This window comes from Rhinatrema bivittatum, chromosome 1, assembly GCF_901001135.1.
Source record: "Rhinatrema bivittatum chromosome 1, aRhiBiv1.1, whole genome shotgun sequence".
NCBI classification, from domain to species: domain Eukaryota; kingdom Metazoa; phylum Chordata; class Amphibia; order Gymnophiona; family Rhinatrematidae; genus Rhinatrema; species Rhinatrema bivittatum.
In genome coordinates, this window is record NC_042615.1 from 594,209,322 (window position 1) to 594,231,658 (window position 22,337).

The 22,337-nt window shown below is 43.4% G+C and overlaps 1 protein-coding gene across 3 annotated transcripts in view; it reads right to left on the reverse strand.

Moving 5' to 3' along the window:
• Positions 1–22,337, reverse strand: part of MEGF10 (multiple EGF like domains 10) — a 419,721-nt gene that overhangs the window by 298,186 nt on the left and 99,198 nt on the right. For all 3 annotated transcript variants that reach the window (XM_029619232.1, XM_029619240.1, XM_029619250.1), the window contains one exon: positions 12,130–12,222. In XM_029619232.1, coding sequence (XP_029475092.1) covers positions 12,130–12,222 — 93 coding nt within the window. The remainder of the gene's footprint in view (positions 1–12,129; positions 12,223–22,337) is intronic.

Consider the following 22,337-nt stretch of genomic DNA (forward strand, 5'->3'; position numbering starts at 1 on the left):
TGGCAGTGTGATATTCTTCAATCATTTTGGAAGAAAGTGTTTCATTTTGCTGGTCGGGTGTTGGACCTTTTGATCCCATTTTCATCTCATATAGCTTTATTTGGGATTTTTCTGCTTTCGTTCACGGGAACTTTAGCTGACAATTAACAAAGTTTGTCTTTTAGCAGTTAACACAGTGCTTCGGATGTGGCAGAAACCCGAGGAGCTGTCCATTACACATTGGCATAATACTATTATTCACCTCCTCATGATGGAAACGCTCTCTAATAGACATGCAACTTTCATATCCAAGAAAAAGTTGATATCTGTTTGGATGCCTTACTCCATGTTCTTACCGCATAGCTCATGCAGCCAGTTTCTAAACTATTTGGACTATTAAATGCTTTTTCCTTTTGTGTTTCTTTTCTCTTTTCCTTCAAAGGCCTTCTCAGCAGGGGAAGAATGGATGGGGGGAGGAGGGTTGGGTGGGGGGGGGGTCATAGGGGCTTAGGAATATCTTATCACATTTTCATTTATGGTTCATATGGTATGTAACTGTTGCACTGCGATGGAAGGGAGTGCTAGGGGGCGCTCCCCAGTGCGGAACAAGGTGTGTGTGCCCTTGCGGAGAGACGGTCCTTCTCTGGGAACTGGAGAACCGGGGACCTCCACCGGACCTGCAAGCTTCCATGAGGCCACCAATGCAATGGTGGTCTCTGAGTGGTCCTCTGACCACTCCAAGCCCTTTCAGACCTGCCGCTGGGTAACAGCAAGAAGCGGCAGCCGGACAGAGGTCAAGGGCGGACGGAGACATCTGGCACAGGATGAAGACTCGGGCAATGAGGAAGACGAAGACTCAGGCGTTGAGGAAGACGAAGACTCAGGTGAGGCAAGGCACAGCATGGTATGGCAAGGCAAGGCAATGTTAAAATCAAGTAGTTAAAAGTCCGGAACCTCCAGGCAAACAATGTCCCTCCGGCGTCCTACACAGCCCAGCTGGGCTGGTCACAGACCACACAAGAAGGCATCAGAACCAAGGAAATCCAAGTACAGGACGGAATGGACAGGTAGGCAAAGTCCCTCAGGTGCCCTACACAGCCCAGCCAGGCTGGTCGCGGACCACACTAAAGGACGGGCCTGCCCAGGGAAGGACAGACATCAGGCTTATGGACATCAAGGCAAGGCAGACATCGGGCATCAGGAACAAGGCAGGTCTGACGAGGGACATGAAGATTCCTTGGCACCGTCAGATGAAAAGACCCACCAGCGCCCTACACATCCCAGCCGGGGTGGTCGCGGACCACTGGACCACTATGCGCGTTACTCAACCCAGCCAGGCTGCACACAGACCACGAGGGATGGGTCAGAGCAGAGCTGAGGACATCTGGACAATGGACGAAGTCATCAGGGCTGGAACGGAACATCAGGATATCAAAGACATCAGGACTGGAATGGAACATCAAGACAAAGAAGACATCAGGGCTGGAACGGAACATCAAGACGAAGACAAGAGACCAGGAACAATGACGACGAGGGATCCCAAGATGAATAACAGGAATGCCAGCAGGAGCGGATGTGGCAAAAGACCCTCCACCCACCACAAAGTTATGCATGAGCTTATGCATATTTATCAATTGGAAACTATATGACGGGGAGGCAAGGAAGAGAAAGAAAAAGGAGGAAGAAAGAAAAGAACAAACCCCCCAGGAGAGTGATCCTGAAACCAAAAGGGATCAGGGAGGCAAGCAACAGACTCCCAGAAGAAGAAGAGGCACAAATCCTGAACGCAAACCCGGGGAGAAAACCCAGAGAGCGAGAACTTATGCGATGGTGTCCTTGGAAGGGAAAGGGGAGCCAGAGGCGAACCAGCCCTCCCTGCAATCAAGAAGGGAGAAGACTAGGTGAGGCCAGATGATCAGAGAGAGGAAACCCCAGCTCAGGTGCAGAGAGTAACACGAAGTCATAGATAAGGAAGGCTGAGATAGCCGATAAGCACCAGAGCCAGGAGCTAGCCTCCTTCCTGCACAGCCTGCCCACTCTGTCAGCACCAAGCCCAGGAAGCAAGTCTCTCCCCTGCCCACATTCTCCAGCTCTCCAGCCGGAACCTGCTTCAGAGGGGAACAGAGGTATCGCCTGAAGTTGGAATCAGGGATAAGTAAGTTAGTCACAAGTATTAATCTCTTAAGCAGGCTAAGGTTTATGGCATATTTTGTTACCACCCATGATACAAAACTTTCTTTAGGGAAAATTGGTGCTTAATGGCCAGGATTTTAGAGATAGGAAATGTTATTTTCTAAATGCTATGCCTTGCCAAATCTGATAAATAAAAATCTATTTATTAGGAGAATACACATTGTCTTTTCCCTGACTTAGGATCACAAGTAGGTGGGAGGTCAGCTGGCAGTGTCTTGTAGCAGACAAATCCCTGCACCCCTAAACCTGCCTGCATTAGGTTGCTACTGTTATTGCCAATGCAGGTGAAGGCGCTGCTTTTTGATAATCTACAGGAGGTGGCCAAAGGCCAGACGTTTGTGAGATTATGGATCAAGAAAGTTGTCATGGTGGCCAAAAAGGCTATCCTGCAATGTTGGCTGGAGGAAGAACTCCCAAACATAACTCAGTTGAGAAATCAAATACATCACATATGTGTCAGTGAGAAATATATAGAAAAAACGGATTTGAAGATGAAGAAGAGAGTCTTTTTGAAGATTTAGGATTCTTATTTGCAGTCTTTACCACACACAGCTAAAAGTCTAGTCCTTAAAGACTATGGACATGATTCCTCGACTTGAGTATTGCATGCAGTTCCAAGAGACAATTACTATTTGAAGGACTTTCATAAGGGGGCTGCAGAGGGGAGGGGAGCGGAAGTGGGGGAGAAAAGTTTTGTTGCAGAAAACTAAGGTTGAGCATAACAGCTTTGGAATGTATAAACCAATGAACCCAATCGTGCCTCTGTAAATGTGTTGGCTGTATGTATGTTAATTAAAATATTTGAAACGTAAAAAATAAGTTGGTACATGGTGACAGAAGGGATTTTAACAAAAAGGGGGCATGCCCTCACAAAGCCTTGAAGGCAAACATCAGTATTCTAAAATGGGCATAAAAGCAAATAGGTAACCAGTTCAATTCCATCATTTTGGTTTAACATGGGCTCTAAATACTAGTCAGAACTGATAGAGCCACATTTTGCATTAATTGAAGCTTGTATCTTTACTTTTCAACAGTAGTCCCCCTTCCACCACTACCTCATATAGATTTATAACCTCCAGACTTAGATGCACAGCTGCATACTTTATTAAAAATGTAGTCCCTAATGTTTTGAAAATTATGTCGTCTGTGAACCACCTTTTTTTCCTGGTGTCAAGGAGAGAGAGAGAGAGAGAGATACTCTTTATAAGGCCTTCATAGTAGTACACTATTTATTTCACTATAGGAGGGCCAGCTAATAACTTGAGGTGAGGTTTTGGTGGTGGTTTTGGGTTTTGGGGCCAGTTTGACATGCAGAGTGAGGCGTACTGTGCTGTTCGTACATCTCTCTATATATAGAGAGAGTCTGGCTTGTTGTGGTTTCCATTTCAGTTTTTGTCTGCATGTTTCTATTTATACGTTATGGTCTTTTTATTCTGTATTTGGTGAGGGTCTGTCTGTATTCTGTATGTGTGACCAAAGTGAAGTATTCTGCTAGTGTGTAGTTTCTGTAGGGATCTATAGCAACTTCACTTCTTCTGTTTTTCCTAACAGAAGGTATATTGGTGTTTTACGACCTGGTGTAATATTTGCTGTTTTGCCTTTTCATGGGTGGGTTTGTTACTGTTTGAGAGACAGCAGTTAGTGCTGTTTTGGTATGGGAGGATTACTATTTTGTAATTATAATTCAGTTTACTCATGGCTTTCTGACAGCCAAGCCCTCACCCAACATGCATTACAATAGTTCTAATGCTATATGGGTTCCAAGTATCTTTTTTGTTGTTTTTTTTTTATTAAATATTTGGATTTAGCTTACACCTTTTCATTGGTAGCTCAAGGTGAGTTATATTTGGGTACAGTAGGTATTTCTCTGTCCCCAGCAGGTTTACAATCTAACCCCTAGATTCATCAAAATGCTATAAATATAGCAGAAATAGCACCCACGATAAAAAAAAAAAATGAGCATGGTTAGGCAAACTGTAGACTTACTGCATCGCACAGACAAATATCACAACACACTGTACATTATCGCATATTATTTGTGTTATCGCACAACCACAGTCGTTATCGCATTGGTGGGGAGAGAAAAAGAGAACTTTAATAGGGTGAATAGGACTCTATATATAAGGAGCACTGTAGATGGGCACACTCAACTCAGGGTGGGTTTTGGGGGGGGGGGGGGTTACATACAGAGTCAGAGGAATTAACTGCAAATTTGATATCACTGAAGAATTTCTATCATTTGAATCAATGAAAGGTACAACAAGAGGAGTTGATTTGTACAATAAAGTCTCAGCTAGAGACTGCAGTTAATTCCTCGGTGTATATAATACCACCGCCCAAAAATCACGCCACCGCCCCCAAACCCACCCTGAGTTGAATGTGCCCATCTACAGTGCTATTTATATAGAGAGTCCTATTCACCCTATTAAAGTTCTCGCTCTCTCTCTCTCTCTCTCTCTCCTGACGCAATAAAAACATTATCGCAGCAGTAACACAAGAACAAGGTTTGCAAAGAAAAAAGGTGTGGTTATTTCAGACATTAAATACCACATTCCACGCTAGCAGACGCTCCTACTTGCATATTTATTTATTTATTTATTTATTTAGAGTTTTTATATACCGACATTCTTGAAAAAAAATATCAAATCATATCGGTTTCCATTGAAACAGAACAATCGCGGTAATGGCATTACATTAAAACAAGTCGTCAATTAACAAGTATAGATAACAGGTATAAATAGAACATCAAATATAAATAACAAATGTAAATAAAAATATAAAACAATTATAATTAACAAGTATAAATAGAACGGCAAACAGTGGTAATAGGTCACAAGTCGACAAATAACGAATATAAAAGAAACGCAAAATAGTGGTGAAAGGCGTTGCATGAAATAAGGCGTCGAAAGGGTATCACTAAGAACCTGAGAGTTAAATAGGGCATAGGTGGGGGCCCTAAAGGATAGCGGGTAGCAGTGAGGAGAGAGGGAAAGGAGGAGCAGGCAGTAGAACAGAGGGAGGGGAAATGAGGAAGAGGGACAGAGCGGGTGGCATTAAGTCATGCTGAGGGAATATGCTGAGAAGGTGGGGACAATCATGAGTCTCTCTAATATTAAATGTAAAATTTACTTACTAAGGTATGTTGCATTATTTATTTTGGGGCGGATTTTCAGAGCCCTGCTCGCCTAAATCTGCCTAAATCCGGGCGGATTTAGGCGAGCAGGGCCCTGCGCGCCGGTGCGCCTATGTTCAATAGGCCTACCGGCGCGCGCAGACCCCGGGACTCGCGTAAGTCCCGGGGTTTGGCGAGGGGGCGTGTCGGGGGCATGTCGGGGGCGGGCCCGGTCGGCGCTGCGTTTTGGGGGCGTGTCGGCAGCGGTTTAAGGGCGGGCCCGGGGGCGTGGTTACAGCCGGGGGCGTGTCCGCGCCCTCCGTACCCGCCCCCAGGTCGCGTCCCGGCACGCTAGCGGCCCGCTGGCGCGCGGGGATTTACGTCTCCCTCTGGGAGGTGTAAATCCTCCGACAAAGGTAAGGGGGGGGGTTTAGACAGGGGCGGGCGGGTGGGTTAGGTAGGGGAAGGGAGGGGAAGGTGAGGGGAGGGCAAAAGAAAGTTCCCTCCGAGGCCGCTCCGATTTCGGAGCGGCCTCGGAGGGAACGGGGGTAGGCTGCGCGGCTCGGCGCGCACCGGCTATACAGAATCGATAGCCTTGTGCGCGCCGATCCAGGATTTTAGCGGCTACGCGCGTATCTACTAATATCCCGCGTACTTTTGCTTGCGCCTGATGCGCCAGCAAAAGTACGCCAATTCGCGCGGTTTGAAAATCTACCCCTATATGCGTTAGAGCAGTTTAATGCATGTTCAGGCCCTAATGCATTTTGATGAATGACCCGATAAGGGGCCTGTTTACTAAAGGTTTTCTCCTATTTTGTGTCTGTGGGAAAAATGCTTAGCAAATAGGACCCTAAGTTTGCATCTGAGGCAGTAGAGAAGGGGTGGGCAGTTCCGGTCCTCGAGGGCCACAAACCAGTCTGGTTTTCAGGATATCCCTAATGAATATGCATGAGAGAGATTTGCATGCACTCTGCCTCAGTTGTATGCAAATCTATGTCATGCATATTCATTAGGATATCCTAAAACCTCAACAGGTTTGTGGCCCTCAAGGACTGGAATTGCCGACCCCTGCAATAGAGGGTGAAGTGACTTGCCCAAGATCACAAGGCACATCAGTGGGATTGGAACCCTGACTTTCCCAGTTCACAGCCTGCTACTCTAAACATTAGACTATTCCTCTACATCATATCTGGTCGTAAATGATATTTTTACCTCAGAAAATTGTACTTTGAATGTCATTTTTCACATATAATCTGTTATTATAAATGCATAATTTTTGTATATGGAGACAGGCCATGGAGAAGCGAGGCTATAAGGTTTGCCTTTGGCACCTAATACCCTTGCACCAGCCCTGGCTGCACTGACTCCATGTGGGAAAGCAGAATTCTATCTGGAGCTATCCTGATTTAGGTCAGTGGCTCTCCCTAGGATTTGCTAGGGTCTTATTGTCTTTTTTTTTAAGCCCAAGAGGAACAGCATGGATCACTTATGGTATTTATGCAAGGTGATGCATATAGGGAAAAATAACCCATGCTATATTTACACAATGTTAGGTTCCATATTAGGAGCTACCAACCAAGAAAGAGATCTAGGCGTCATAGTGGATAACACATTGAAATTGTCGGCTCAGTGTGCTGCGGCAGTCAAAAAAGCAAACAGAATGTTGGGAATTATTAGAAAGGGAATGGTGAATAAAATGGAAAATGTCATAATGCCTCTGTATCGCTCCATGGTGAGACTCCAACTTGAATACTGTGTACAGCTCAGATCGCTGCATCTCAAAAAAGATATAGTTGCAATGGAGAAGGTACAGAGAAGGGTGACCAAAATGATAAAGGGAATGGCACAGCTCCCCTATGAGGAAAGACTAAAGAGGTTAGGACTTTTCAGCTTGGAGAAGAGACGGCTGAGGGGGGATATGATAGAGGTGTTTAAAATCATGAGAGGTCAATGTGTTAATGTGAATTAGTTATTTACTCTTTCGGATAATAGAATGACTAGGGGGCACTCCATGAAGTTAGCATGTGGCACATTTAAAACTAATCGGAGAAAGTTCTTTTTCACTCAATGCACAATTAAACTCTGGAATTTGTTGCCAGTGGATGTGGTTAGTGCAGTTAGTATAGCTGTGTTTAAAAAAGGATTGGATAAGTTCTTGGAGGAGAAGTCCATTACCTGCTATTAAGTTCACTTAGAGAATAGCCATTGCTATTACTAGCAACAGTAGCATTGAATAGACTTAGTTTTTGGGTATTTGCCAGGTTATTATGGCCTGGATTGGCCACTGTTGGAAACAGGATGCTGGGCTTGATGGACCCTTGGTCTGACCTAGTATGGCATGTTCTTATGTTCCTCCCCCTGGAGTAGGTAGGCAGAACAGAGCCTGAGGAACCATAAAAGCAGCAGACTCTGTATAGCCCACAGTCAACAGGAATGTTCTGAAGTGGCGGTGGCAGTGGAGAAGTGGAAGCAAGCTACAGTCACAGAAGTCACAGGTGAGCCAGGAGGTGTGCTGTATTGGTGAGGCTTCTGTCTGAGGTGGCTGGGCTGTTAGGGGTATCTGGCTGTGGAACAAGCAAGTTTCCTAGAGAGTGGGGATGCTGAGAATGGGAGGGAGTGGGCTGGAGAATGGCTGGCAGCAAGCAAGAATGTTATATTTATTTATTTATTTATTTATTTAAAACCTTTTATATACCGACATCCGTTTGCACATCGCATCGGTTTACAAGTAACTTAATAACTTTAGGCGAAGCCTTTACATTGAACAGTAACTGTGGTATTAAGGAAACAAAAACAACTAAATAAATATGGCTATAATTTACAAGGAGTAGGAAGATGGCTATAATTTACAAGGAGCAAGCACTTCTGGAGGGGGTGCTGCTTAGGTGAATGGGAGGGAAAAGGATATTTACACAAAGTTTAATAGAGATTGAGAATGGCATAATATAATACTATTTGACAAATAATAAGTGGAATTACATTAGGAGCAGAGGGAAAGGGGGGGAAGTAGAGATGAGTAAGCACGAAAGGAAGATAGGGTGAGAGGTGGGCGGGGGGGGGACGAGGGAGGAAGGATCAGATAACATTCGGCGAGAGGTTCATGTTGGAAGGATAATGCTGCTGCACTGCTGGGGTCGGGGCACTCACTCTCAGGCCGATACAGTACAGTGCGCGCCGATGGCGCGCACTGTTAACCCATGATTGGACGTGCGTTTTCGACGCGCTAGCTTTACCCCTTGTTCAGTAAGGGGTAATAGCGCGTCAAAAATGCGCATCCAACCCCCCTGAACCTAATAGCGCCCGCAACATGCAAATGCATGTTGCGGGCGCTATGAGGTATTCCCACGTGATTCACTAAGTAAAATGTGCAGCCAAGCCGCACATTTTTCTTTAAGAAATTAGCGCCTACCCAAAGGTAGGCGTTAATTTCTGCCAGCACTGGGGAAGTGCACAGAAAAGCAGTAAAAACTGCTTTTCTGTGCACCCTCCGACTTAATATCTTGGCGATATTAAGTCGGAGGTCCCAAAAGTTTAAAAAAGGAAAAAAAAAAGGAAAAAGTTTGAAATAGGCCCGCGGCTCGCGGGTTGAAAACCAGACGCTCAATTTTGCCGGCGTCCGATTTCCGAACGCATGACTGTCAGCGGGCTCGAGAACCGACGCCGGCAAAATTGAGCGTCAGCTGTCAAACCCGCTGACAGCCGCCGCTCCTGTCCGAAAAGAGGCGCTAGGGACGCGCTAGTGCCCCTAGCGCCTCTTTTTACCACCGGCCCTAATTTAAATAAATTAAATTACTGTATCGCGCACACAGGAGAGTGACCTGTGCGCGCGCCGAGAGAGTGGGCACTTGCCCGCTCTCCTACGATTTTTACTGTATCGGCCCATCTGTGAGCATATGAACAGCAGAATGTGTGTGGCTGAGAGAGTGGGTATGTGTGTGTGTTTGTGTTGGAGAGAAAGTCACACAGACACACACACACACACACTCTCTCTCTGACACAAAATGTGCTTTTTCCAACTCTTGAGACATCGGTGTACCATTAGTTTACTGCATCAGGAATTAAATTATTTTTAGCATGTTTGTTAAGAAACTGTGTGCTGAATTTCGGTGCACAATTTTAAAGCACAGCTTATTACATCAGTCCCATACTTCAATGCTTAGTTGCTTGTTCCCACCACACCAATCTCTTTATCCTGCCTTCATTTATGATAAAGAAAAAAGCGGCAAGGTTTGGTTATTTTTCCAGTAGTTCATAGAAGATACAATAGAAGGTTATTTGTTGCTCAGTACCACACAACCAATGATGGAAATCTAATTCAGAGACTCACTAGCACTGCTTTATCCTGGTGATGGTTTAAACATGATGAATAAAAAAAAACAAAACACATTCCATGTAGACCAACCTGTAGAAGGCATCATGCAGATAAGCTTTCAGGCACTTATAACCCGCTTCATTACACCAGTGTTCCTGACTACTAAAATGTTTCCAACTCCTAGGACTCCCCCCAAAAAACTCCTTCTGAATTCCTTATCTATATAGACAATACAAGTATACAGATACTGCATAATTAAAAGAATACAGCCTGCAGGCTGCATGTGTCAGTGGACTTCACGACACAATGCATGGCTGGCAGTCCTCTGTGTACTGTGGCTACGTGATCCAACCTGTAAGACTGTCCCGATCCATGTGATGCACTGAATGGCCAGGAGGAAATGTCTCATATCAGACCTCACCAACCTGCATTGCTCAGCCTACCTCCAATGTTGGTCAATGACAGTCTTATTTCCTTTTAAACAGAGATAGATAACCAATTACAGTTTATGAGTCAGAACAGGAGACTGGCATGAATGCAACATCTCTTTCACACTCTGCCAGAAAACTGGAAGCATGCCAAAGCCTGCAAAAAAAAATACATTTGCCCTGGCTAATCCCTGCTTGAAGTACAATAAACCGATGTGAGACGCTGGTCAAGCCTGCTGCACAATTGGTATGTGGAAACGTTAAAATCCCAGGGGATCTTGCACTTCAAGGTATAACAAAGGCTCTTTCACCATTCCAGTTGAGCACAAACTTCAAAGTTCTTTTTTTTTCACTTCTGTTGAAATATTACAAAGTCTCCAATAGCTATTCAAAGGCAGTATATTTCAGCACACATGCAAAACACAATAGAGGAGATTAACCATGGAGACTTCTGTGTGACAAGGCATCCTGCAGAAAATAATTAAGTCCTATGGTATTTTGGCTTATTTTGCTCCCTTCTTGGTCCTTTCCTAAAAATAAAACTGGTAGAATCGATGACTGGGACAACTATCATCCAATATCCAAAAACAGTATTAACCCAACTTGTAAATCACTTGGAAGACCAAGATATTCTCTTCCCAAATCAATTTGGATTTAGGAAACATCATTCAACTGAGACACTACTCCTCTCATTAACAGACTCTGTTTTATGAGAATTTGATGCGGATGAATCTTACTTTCTTGTGCTAATCGACTTAACAGCCACCTTTGACACTGTGGACCATACTCTGTTGTACCATCAGTTGAGAAACATTGGGATCTGTTCTCAAATGGTTCTCTTCCTTTCTATCTAATAGAACATTCCAAGTCAAACTGGATACAATACAAACTGGATCAATACAGGTTACGCCAAGTTGCGTATATTACATTGGTTGAAACCTTTATTAACTTTCGAAGACTTCAAAACTGTATTGCAAACTCAATTTTCTCAAATCTAGACTACTGTTAACTCCATATTTCTCAGTCTTCCCACATGTCTCTTAAAACCATTACAAGTACTACAAAATGCCTCAGTAAGAGTTTTGTTAGGAACTAAGAAATTTGATCACATTACACCCTCGCTGATTTCACTGCACTGGCTGCCAGTACAATCCCGAATCTATTTTAAAGTATTAACTTTAATATTCAAACTCATTAATTCAAGTAACACCGGTATGATAGGCATATCAATACAACTATACACACCACAACATGAGGAACAAATTTAATGAGAGATTTTAAAAAGCTCAACGTACTGACTAACGTGAAATTTGTTATTTTAATTAATTTTCTGTACTTCACATCGTATATCCTTAGTTAATATGTATTGGAATATTTAATTTGATAGATGTTAATGCCTGTTTATGAATACTACCTCTGTAACCTGCCATTATTTGCTGATTTATAGGTATGAATATTACTTTGTAAACTGTGTGATCTTTAAATGGAAAGACAGTATATAAAATGTCTAAATAAATTAAATAAATAAATATATATATATATATATATATATATATATATATATATAAATAAATAAATAAATAAATAATTTCAGACAATGTAGAATTAAGAACAATATCCTTATTTATGATATCACCAAGGTTTAGCCTCTGTAAGTAGATTCCAGTATAAATCACTGGCAAAGCTCATCCAGCCTCGAAAATAACAAACCTAGACCTGAAAGTTGGAATAACACATATTTGGGTGATTTTGTCAACAATAAATCTCACGAAGTCTCCAGATCTCACCAAGTATGCTTTCAGAAAAGCACTGCCATTCTACTGAGAAGAAAAAAACATTGGCAGATTGGCACTAATGTATTTATCATCATCTGTGTGTGTCCATCACATCAAGACTGGCATGGCTATACTTAAAGAGTGCAAATTCATTATGCTAGCACCAGTTAAATGTACAAAGAATCAGAGCTACAAATTCTCACTCTCCTGCCAAAATGAGCATACTTAACAAAAGAAGAAAGAAATATAAGGGACATTTACGGTCCCAGATAATTACCAGTCTAGAAAGACAATTTAGTTGGAGACAGACAGGAGCAGGTGAAGACTTACCACTGGAGCAGTCGGGCCCACCCCAGCCAGGTTCACACTGACAGGTGTTTGGTGCAATGCAACGGCCATGTACACATTTATCACCACAGTGAGCTGTCAAAGAGAGAAATCAGTGAAAAACAAGTTGGGCTCCCAAAAGGAAAAATAATCTTCACAGCACAGCTGTTTCATATTCTTGTCTCCAATGTCATTTAAAATCAAGAATAATGTCAGCAAGTTGAGTTCAGGCTTTGCAATTTTCCTGATGCATTTGGCAGACATACTAAAATACACTCCAAAACTATGCATTTCTGTCTTATTTCACAGCCGGCTGCATGTATCCTTTCATAAATCTGGCTCATATATTGTTCAAGTGAAAACTAAGATTCTAGGCTTCATTTCTAAAGACCCCCATTGTCAGAGGATGCATCCACGATAGTGACGGATATGACTTAAATGACTGTTAATTCAAACCCATCCAGTGTACACAAAACAAGAGAAGTTTGAAAGAAAACCATATCTTCTCCATACTGTGCTATATTCCAAAGGAAATGGAACAAAAGGAGCAGGTATAAAGTAACATCCATTAAAAAAAAAACAGAAGAAAAGCTATACAAACAAGTTTTCTGTGAAAATAAAATGTTTTGGTATTCTACTGAATACTTCCAAACTAAATTTAAAACAAAACAACTGCTAACAATGGCCATCTGGACTCAGGTAATAGCACTACATGCTATGGCAAGGGGAATCCAAGTTCACATCCCCTCACTCATCAAGGTTGGTAGGTCCTGTGCACAGTTGACTCTTGGGGGGAGAGGGAAGACACCTGCCAGCCAATGAGCAAAGCTGAGGATATATCTCAAAGGAGGTGATAGTGCAGCTTCAAGCTAACGAGGATTCCTTGAACCATTAAGACGTGATGTTAGGGGAGGTTGGCACAGAGATTGCCTACTGCCTACTTCTCCCATCTGCCTCAGCTGTGGACATCTGAGTATGTCATGACCTCCTGGGGCTTGGGCTTCTGCCATCCTGTGCTCCTTCATTCAGTGGGTCTCATGGTACATGCCATCAGATCAATTAAACAACATATTCCAGTTACATAGGATCAATCCAACAAGACATTGCAGCTAGCTCAAGGACAGCATCATTTCTTCTTTTTTGCTTCCTATAGCTCATCCATGTTTCCTCTCCCTGATGCTATCCCTCCCCAATCTTATTCACCATTGCAAACCATTCCAAAGATTGAGTCCATTGCCCCCTTGTCTACATTCTCTGTTCTACCTTGTCCGCTGCCGTTGAGCTTCAGTTTTCTTCCTTTCATTCAGCCATCAGCACTCTCCCTGAGGACATTTCATCCTCATTACTGTCATCATAGTTTCACTTCTATTCTCCATACTCTTCGCCTCTGCCTTCTCCTCTCAGTTGGCAATATCAGTTATAATTCTGGATCTTTGAATCAAATCTCATTCCATCTGTGTACATGAACCATTACCCCTCCAATTTTATCCTTATAGCCCTCCTTCTTCTCTCCTTTTCTAATGTTCTGTTAAGGTTGACAGTCTGCAGGCTGCCCCTGTGAACTGCTGCTCTCATCTCCAAGTCCAGGCAGGCCACACCACGACCTGATGCAAGGCAACAACACTAACGCACCATAACACCTCCCGGCACAGTGAATGCTGCCAGCCATCCATGCGGCAGGACGCCGCTGTCAGTAATACCCAGTGTCTTCCCTAGGCGCTTGTGCGCACTTCTTGCCAGCATTTAAAAGGCAGCAGGAAAGGACCCTCAGCCCCTAAAGATGGCATCAGCTCCACGGCCCTATAAGAGGGCAGCATTCCAGACACAACTTGCCTCAGCAACAGGTCCACCTACTGCCAAGTAGTGCGTGTTGTTTCCCAGTTGTTCCTGCCTTGATTCCAGCCTGTCTCCAATCTCATTCCAGCCTGTGCCATCCTTCGTTGCCCACTTGTTCCAGCCCTTGCCTGCCCGCCTCAGCCTGTCTATCCCTCTTCCTCTCCTTCGGATGGATACCTGGTTTGACCTCTGTTTGGACTTTGGTTACATCTGACTGCTACCTACACCTGTCCTCTGCCTGTCCCTGAATATGCTTCACCACCGCCTGCCTTCGACTCTAGCAACATCAGATCTTCTCTTCCGTCATTAACAGAGACCCACCTAAGTCCTGCCGGCCCTGTCCCCAAAGTCTCAACTAGAGGGGAACATGGGCTGGTAGAGGTAAAGTTCTTGACTGGTCTTTGCTTCGCCTGGGTCCACCTGCTGACAGTGAGAATCTGCAGGACTCCCCCCTCCAAGTGGAGTCAATCTCACCTCAGCCCAAGGGTCCATGAACACAACATTCCCTATGGATTGTCTTCTCTATTTCCAACAAGCTTGCGTACTTTGAAGGCCTTTTTATCTCTCATTCCCTGCATAGTCAGACTCTGACTGAAACCAGGCTTTCCCAAGGATTTTGTTTCATTTGCTGCTCTCTGCCATGGAGGCTATCTTGTCTCCCATATACTGCATTCAAAGCCTGACTTTCTAGGCCCTTTTTTCCATCATAGAAACAGAATGGGGAAAAAAAAAAGCCTTAGGAGTGAATTTTAAAAGCGTTACTCACATTAAAAGGCCCAAATACACGAATATCTGGGCCATGCGCAAGCAACGCATATTTTAAAAGCTGGAAATTACACACGAATATATGCAGGTGTGAGTACAAAAAATGGAATGGTACTAGGGCATGTCAGGGGAGTTCCAGGGCAGGCTCAACAATTGTGTGCGTAAAATATGGCAGCCGCCCCAAGTGGCGACTTGTTATAGAAACATAGAAACATAGAAACATAGAAATGACGGCAGAAGAAGACCGAATGGCCCATCCAGTCTGCCCAGCAAGCCTCACACATTTTTTCTCTCATTCTTATCTGTTTCTCTTAGCTCTTTGTTCTATTCCCCTTCCACCCCCACCATTAATGTAGAGAGCAGTGATGGAGCTGCATCCAAGTGAAATATCTAGCTTGATTAGTTAGGGGTAGTAGGGGCAGTAACCGCCGCGATAAGCAAGCTACACCCATGCTTATTTGTTTTTACCCAGATTATGTTATACAGCCCTTATTGGTTGTTTATCTTCTCCCCTGCCGTTGAAGCCGGGAGCTATGCTGGATATGCGTGAAGTATCAGTTTTTTTCTTCTCCCCTGCCGTTGAAGCAGAGAGCCATGCTGGATATGCATTGAAAGTGAAGTATCAGGCACATTTGGTTTGGGGTAGTAACCGCCGTAACAAGCCAGCTACTCCTCGCTTTGTGATTGCGAATCCTTTTTTTCTTCACCCCTGTCGTTGAAGCTATGCAGGATATGCGTGAAGCATCAGTTTTTTGTTTTTGTTTTTTTTGTTTTTCCCCTGCTGTTGAAGCAGAGAGCTCTGCTGGATGTGTGATGTATCAGTTATTCTCCTCCCCTGTCATTGAAGCAGAGAGCTATGCTGTATATGCATTGAAAGTGAAGTATCAGGCATATTTGGTTTGGGGTAGTAGTAACCGCCGTAACAAGCCAGCTACTCCCCTCTTTGTGAGTGCAAATCCTTTTTTCCATTACCTCTTGCTGTTGAAGCTTAGAGCGATGTAGGAGTCACAGTAAGCATGTGTATGTTTATTTAATATGGGTATTGTGTCAATAGCCATCATTCTGGCGAGTCACCCACTCTTCATTGGCGGCCTCTTGACTTTATGGATCCGCAGTGTTTATCCCACGCCCCTTTGAAGTCTTTCACAGTTCTGGTCTTCACTACTTCCTCCGGAAGGGCATTCCAGGCATCCACCACCCTCTCCGTGAAGAAATACTTCCTGACATTGGTTCTGAATCTTCCTCCCTGGAGCCTCAAATCGTGACCCCTGGTTATCAAATCGTGACCCCTGGTTAGCCACATATACTGCTGCTACTGATGAGGTGTAAGTCTGCATAAATCACTTTTAGGTCTAACACGACAGGGTGAGGGGTCCGGATCAACTGTGGGAAGCGCAGGCTGAAGAACCAAAGGGTCTGGACCTCAAGATAGACTGACAAACTGGTGGACTAATTGGTAAAACTGGGAATGTCCTTCACACGAGCATGTTTTAAAATCTGCTTACCTGTGCGTGTTAAAGCCAAAAAAGTCCTAAGGAAGATATGTGAAGTAAGTTTGCTCAAGTAACAGCTTAAAATTAGGAGAACACATACGCGCAGTAGGTGCATTTTAAATCATACGAGCACAACTGCGCGCATGGTTTAAAATCCCAGCATATGTCCACTCGCACACCAATATAAGCATGTATGGGCACCCGTGAGCTTGTTTTAAAGTTACCGTCTTAGTAAATAAGGCCTTCAAGAGGCTGCAGTGACAGTAGTAGTGCTGCTACTCTTCACTTCTTCCTCATTAAAGAGTAGATTTTCAAAGCAGTGCACACGTGCCTGTGCGGGTGGCACGTGCAGAAGGGCAAATTTTCGTAAAATACGCGCGGCGACGCAATCAGGCTTTCCCCAGTTCCCTACCCCCCTACCTACACTTCCTCCCTCTTCCCCTCTCTTCCCCACCCCCTAAACCTAACCTATCTTTTCCTAAATTTTTTATTTTATTACTTACTGCTCCTCTGGAGCAGAAGCAAGTTATGAGTGCCAGCCAGCTGCCAGAGAGCACTTCCCCGGAACAATGGCTAGTGGGACAGCCGGCCTCTCCCCACCCAGGCCACGCCCCCCCGACCAACCCCTTTTTCAGGGCCCAGCACTTGTGCGTGTACTGGGGTTTATGCGCATGGCCAGGCCTGTTCTAAAATGCACGCTGTGCGTGCAAGGCCCAACCACGCGCGTAATCCCTGTATTTTACGCTTGTACGCCTTTGAAAATTTGGCCTTAATTTCACTCATTTTATTCTTTTTTAGGCCCACTCCATCAACCTTTTAATCCCACAATCTTTCCAGGTATCTGTCATCTATTGACCACCTCCTCCTTCCTTACTTACTTCAACACCTGGCTTTCCATCTTCTTTGAGCCCTTATTCTTATGTACCTTAACATCCATGCTGATGCCCCTCCTACTCTTCTGCCACAATGTTCCTTGTCTTAATCTCCTCATTTGCCCTCCAACTATGCTCTACTGCAATGATGGTGAACCTTTTAGGCTCGGCGTGTCAAAAATTCAGATAATGCCTAACTGGACTCTGCTGGTGTGTCAACCCCACCCTCCACCCCTGAACAAAACAGACACATCTCTCCATATTCATTACAAAAATATATAGTTCCATCATGTCTAGTGCTATGTATTATATTATTTATTTATTATTTATTTGTTTTTATATGCCGACATTCAAACATGAGTATCACATCGGTTTACATGATAACTTGTGGGATAGTGTGACAACAGGCCATATTATCTTTACATTGTAACATTGTAAAACTACAGCGAAGTATTGTTTTAAAATTATAACATTATAAATTATAAACATTATAATATTAAAAAACATCAAATAATTACAAAAATTAAAAAACGAATAAAATAAACAAAATACAAAAAAACAGATTCATTATTAAAACAATTTCATACAGCACATTAATCAAACATGATGAAAACAGCAATTATGCAGACATACATTTACCCGGGGCGTAGCCATGGGCAGGCCTGGGTGGGCCAAAGACCACCCACTTTGGGCTCAGGTCCATCCAACCAAAAGAGGCCTGTTGGAGCAACACTGTCCTTGGATCCCATCTCCACGACAGCGAAGAGGAGGGCCAGAGCAGCAAGGCCATTGCGAGATTCCATCCCCACAGTGCGGAAGAAGGACTTTGGCTGTGCCTATTAAAAAGGCCCTGCATGCGTGTGTGAGAATGGGAGCCTGAATGTGTGTGTGTGTGTGTGTGGATTAGAATGGGAGTTTGAATGTGTGTATGTGGGTAAGAATGACAGCCTGGGTGTGCGTCTCTATGTGTATAAGAATGGGAGCCTGGGAGGGGGGGTGAGAGAGTGAGAGCTTGTGTGTGCATGTATGATAGAGCATGTAGAATGACAGCCTATGTGTATGAGAGACTCTATGAGAGAAAGCGTGTGTGTGTGTGTGTGTGTGTGTGTGTGTGTGTGTGTGTGAGGGAGGAAGGGAAGAAGACAGTAGAAGAGAGACTGAAAAGGAATTAGGAAATGAGCGACAAGGGAAAAATGGGACCAACTGATTAAAAAAATACAAAGATCAGACAACAAAGGTAAAACAAAAAAATTATTTTGAGATTTTAGCAATTTCAATATGCCATCTGTGGGAATGTGCATTTCTTATATTTTTGTATTTAGCTCTTTCTTCAGTATTTCACTGAACAGAGTCTAGTTTCTGAGGCTTTCTATTTTGGTTTTGTTTGCGTGCTTGTTTCTGTTTCTAATTTGTAGTCTCTTATTTCTATATTAGGTGAGGGTCGGTCTCTGTTTTGCCTGTGTGTGACTGAAGTGCAGTATTTCTGCTAGCATGTAGTTTCGCTGTAGCAGTCCAGCTTGTTCTGTTACTCCAGTAGGTGATGTATTAACATTCTAGGGCCTGGTGTAGTATTTGCTTTACTGCTTTTTCATAAGGTTACTGTTTTTGAGTCCTAAGAGTCAGTGCTGTTACTGTATTGTATGGCAAGGTTTTAGACATCTCTTTTTTTTGCAGGAATTTGTTACTTCACAAAATAGCAGTGAAGGGATACTTTTTGCTGAGGTGACACCAGAATTTGAATATTTTTTTCATGTTGGTTATAATGTGCTCTGCTCTGCATCTGTTCATTTAATTTCATTTCATTAATTTATTAAAATGTATTTATCGCTTATCACTATCATCATAAGCAATGTACAAAATAAAACATTCATAAAAGTAAAATATAAATAAAACAAAACATATTAAAACATATTCACTACCTAAACAAAATCATAGTACCCAGAGTGGACGCATTTCAGAGGAGAACCAATATCAATGCTCTTCCTCTTATCCAAATGCTTGTTTTAGCAAAATTCTCTTCAGCAGGCGTCGGAATTTCTTTATACATTCAGACATTTTGAGTTGCATCAGTAGAGTATTCCAAAGAATAGGTGTTGCCACCGAAAAGGCGGATTCTCTTGTTACTTGAGCGAGCAACTCTGACTGAGGGCACATCAAGCAGTCCCTGTTGAGAGGATCTCAATTGTCCAGATGGTTCATGTACTTTTAGAAGAGCATTAGACTAAGGGCAAGAGCTTGAATTAATTAGCTTGAATATTGTCATCCCAATTTTATAAATAATTTGCTGATGCAATGACAACTAGTGCAAACTGTTAAGCGCCAGGATGATATGTTCATGCCGCTTAGTCTCAGTGATCAACCGTGCAGCAAAGTTTAGCATAAGCTGCAAAGGATGTAACAATTTCAAAGAAATACCCAGATACAGACCATTGCAGTAGTCAATGAAAGGAAAATAGATGCTTTAACAATCGTACAAAAGTCACAGTTATGCAACATGTCTTAACCCTGCAAGCACACGTAACTTAAAGAACCCAGATTTGATTATGGCTTTAATTTGAGGCTGAAAAGAGAGCGAAGAGTCAACCAAAACCCCTAAGCTTTTATTCAGGGCACTAATTGGAAAACTTAAATCATCATCAAAATAGATTCCTGATGGAAAATTGAATATGGTCTCTGAATCAGTAAAACTTCAGTTTTAGACATGTTAAATGGCAATTTGTTTTGATGTAGCCATTGTTTAATTGAAGATATACAAATATGAAGATATTCCAGGGTTTTCATTCCAAGTGGGATGCAATGGAATAAAGAACTGCAAATCGACAGCATACATTTTGTACCCGTCACAAACACTAGCTAGTGGTTTGGTAACTGGAGTTAAATAATACTGCTGCTAAGGCAGAATCCTGAGGAACACCAGCCTTTAGCACGCACCATTGTGAGAGGTCATTCCCAAGTTTTACCTGTTGTGAATGATTACTAAGATATGCTGAGAACCAGTTCAGAACATTCCCTGAGATACCACATTCTTGCAGTCGGTACCGGAGAATGTCATGATCAATGGTATCGAAAGCTGAAGAGATATCTAACGAGACAACCAGGAACTGATGCCCGCCATCCAAGCCCCTTCTGATGGTATCAATTAAGGACAGTAAAAGGAGTTCGGTACTCCTAGAACGCCTAAATCCAAACTGATGAAGATCTACTATTTCTTTTTCCTCTATAAACTCTGTCAGATGTTATAAGATGGAACTCTCAATAACTTTAGAAATGAATGGCAGGGAAGAAATAGGCCAAGAATCTAAACCAGGTTTCTTCAAAAGTGGTCTTACAACTGCTTTTTTTTAGGCTGTTGAGAAAATAACCCGATTGAAGAGCTTTATTGACCATAAAATGTCAATGAAGGAGTAATGGCATCTTTAGCAATCTTAAAAAGAGCAATTGAACAATTACTAGAAGGGCAAAAAACATTGTTCATTGAGGAAATAATCATACCTACTTCAAGCTGGGAGACATCAGAGAACGATGTCCAGATCGGACAAGGTGGAGAAATAGTACCATTACACCATAAAGGAATATCAGCAAAGACAAGATTAAGTTTTTCAGTTTTCAGAGAAAAAAAATCTCAGAAAAGCTTTTGCAGATGGCACATCAGCAGGAGATGATAAGACTTTTGAAGTGCACGTGAGATTCTTGGGTAGTTGGAATAGTGCCTTGGGGCATAACCAATTTGCCTATTTTCAGAGTAAAAATTCTTTTTGGCCTCTAAAATTTTTTATTGATATTCAGATAAAAGGGGTCTGTTAATCGCAACAGCTTACAGGGTCCTATAATTTTGTCAGGTGTTGGTGGACGCTGGCGTGTCACTCAGAACTTTGAGTCATGTCAAAGGTTCACCATCACTGCTCTACTGCCTCCACTCACCAGTATGGCCAGCAATGTTCCCTCTAATTTTTCACAAGCTCTCTGCGGAAATGCCCTACCATTGAGCACATAAATAACTTTTACACATGAGCAGCTAGAGCGAGGGTGGCCACCAGACCTGAATTTGTCAATAGGGTGGCTGAAATCCTTGGGGGGGGGGGGGGGGAGCAGTCTGGTTGAAGATTTACTGCTTTCCAGCTGTGCTGAACTGTGCTGAATCTCACTCAGCAGAGAATAGGCCTCTGCTTCCTGATCCAACCCCTCCCTTCCCAGGCACGGTGCATGAAACAGGATGGGACGGAACTGAATCTGGAGAACACAGAGCATTTTGGTAAGGTTAGAAGGAGCTGAATGGGAATTATTGGGGGATAAGACTGATGGATGAGGATGGATCAGCTGGGGAAGGGGCAGTGCCTGTGTGAGTGAGAGAGGAGGGATTGGTTGTTTTGTGTGTGTGTGTGTGTGTGTGTGTATATGTATATATGCGACAGATTGAGAAGTTAGAGCTGGGATGCAAGGGGGAGCAGAACCAAAGCACAGTAGGGTCACCTACCTCCCCTCCCCCACCCCCTTATCTCCCACTGCAATTCATGTTCTCTTTCCTTTGATCTCTAATTCTATCCCACAGATCCTGGAACCTCCCTTCCTTCCTCTCCCATCTCTCCAGATCCTGAAACCCAACTCCAAAACATATCCTAGTCCCTTTTCCCCCTTTCTCAAATCCAGAATCTCCCTCCCTCTCCTTCCTTTTCGCTCATCCCAAATTCCTGATTTTGCACCTTTTCTCAATCTTCCCTATCTCCTATCCTCCCCATCCCCAGCTTTTTCCACCTCTCCACCCCTCCCGTCTCCAGTCCTCTTTTTTTCTCACACTCCTCCCTCCTTTTCCCAGTCCTTTCACCTTCTCTTCACCCCATTCCTAGACCTCCTCCTTTCCTCTCTCCATCTCTGGTCCTCTCACTCTCTCCTTCTCTTCTGCCCATCCCTGACATCTCACCCTGCACTAATAGCTTAAGATCCCTTTTCCTCACCCACTAAAAAAATACATTATACAGTCACAAACAAAGTTGGAAAATTATATCATTTTTATAATATAATATAAATGATGGCGATGTTTGTCAATGTGCTTTCAAATTTTCCAAATTTCTCCACAGAATCTATCCCTGAGCTGCCGCACAAACTATGGGGCTATGCCTTAGACCTCCTGCTCCCTGTCGTCTGACCTTACCGGTTCGGGGAGCAACAGCAGCAACAGTGCCTAGGAGTGGCAAAACTCTAAATCCGTCTCTGGGGGCAATAAGAGACTGATTTATACCATAGTGCC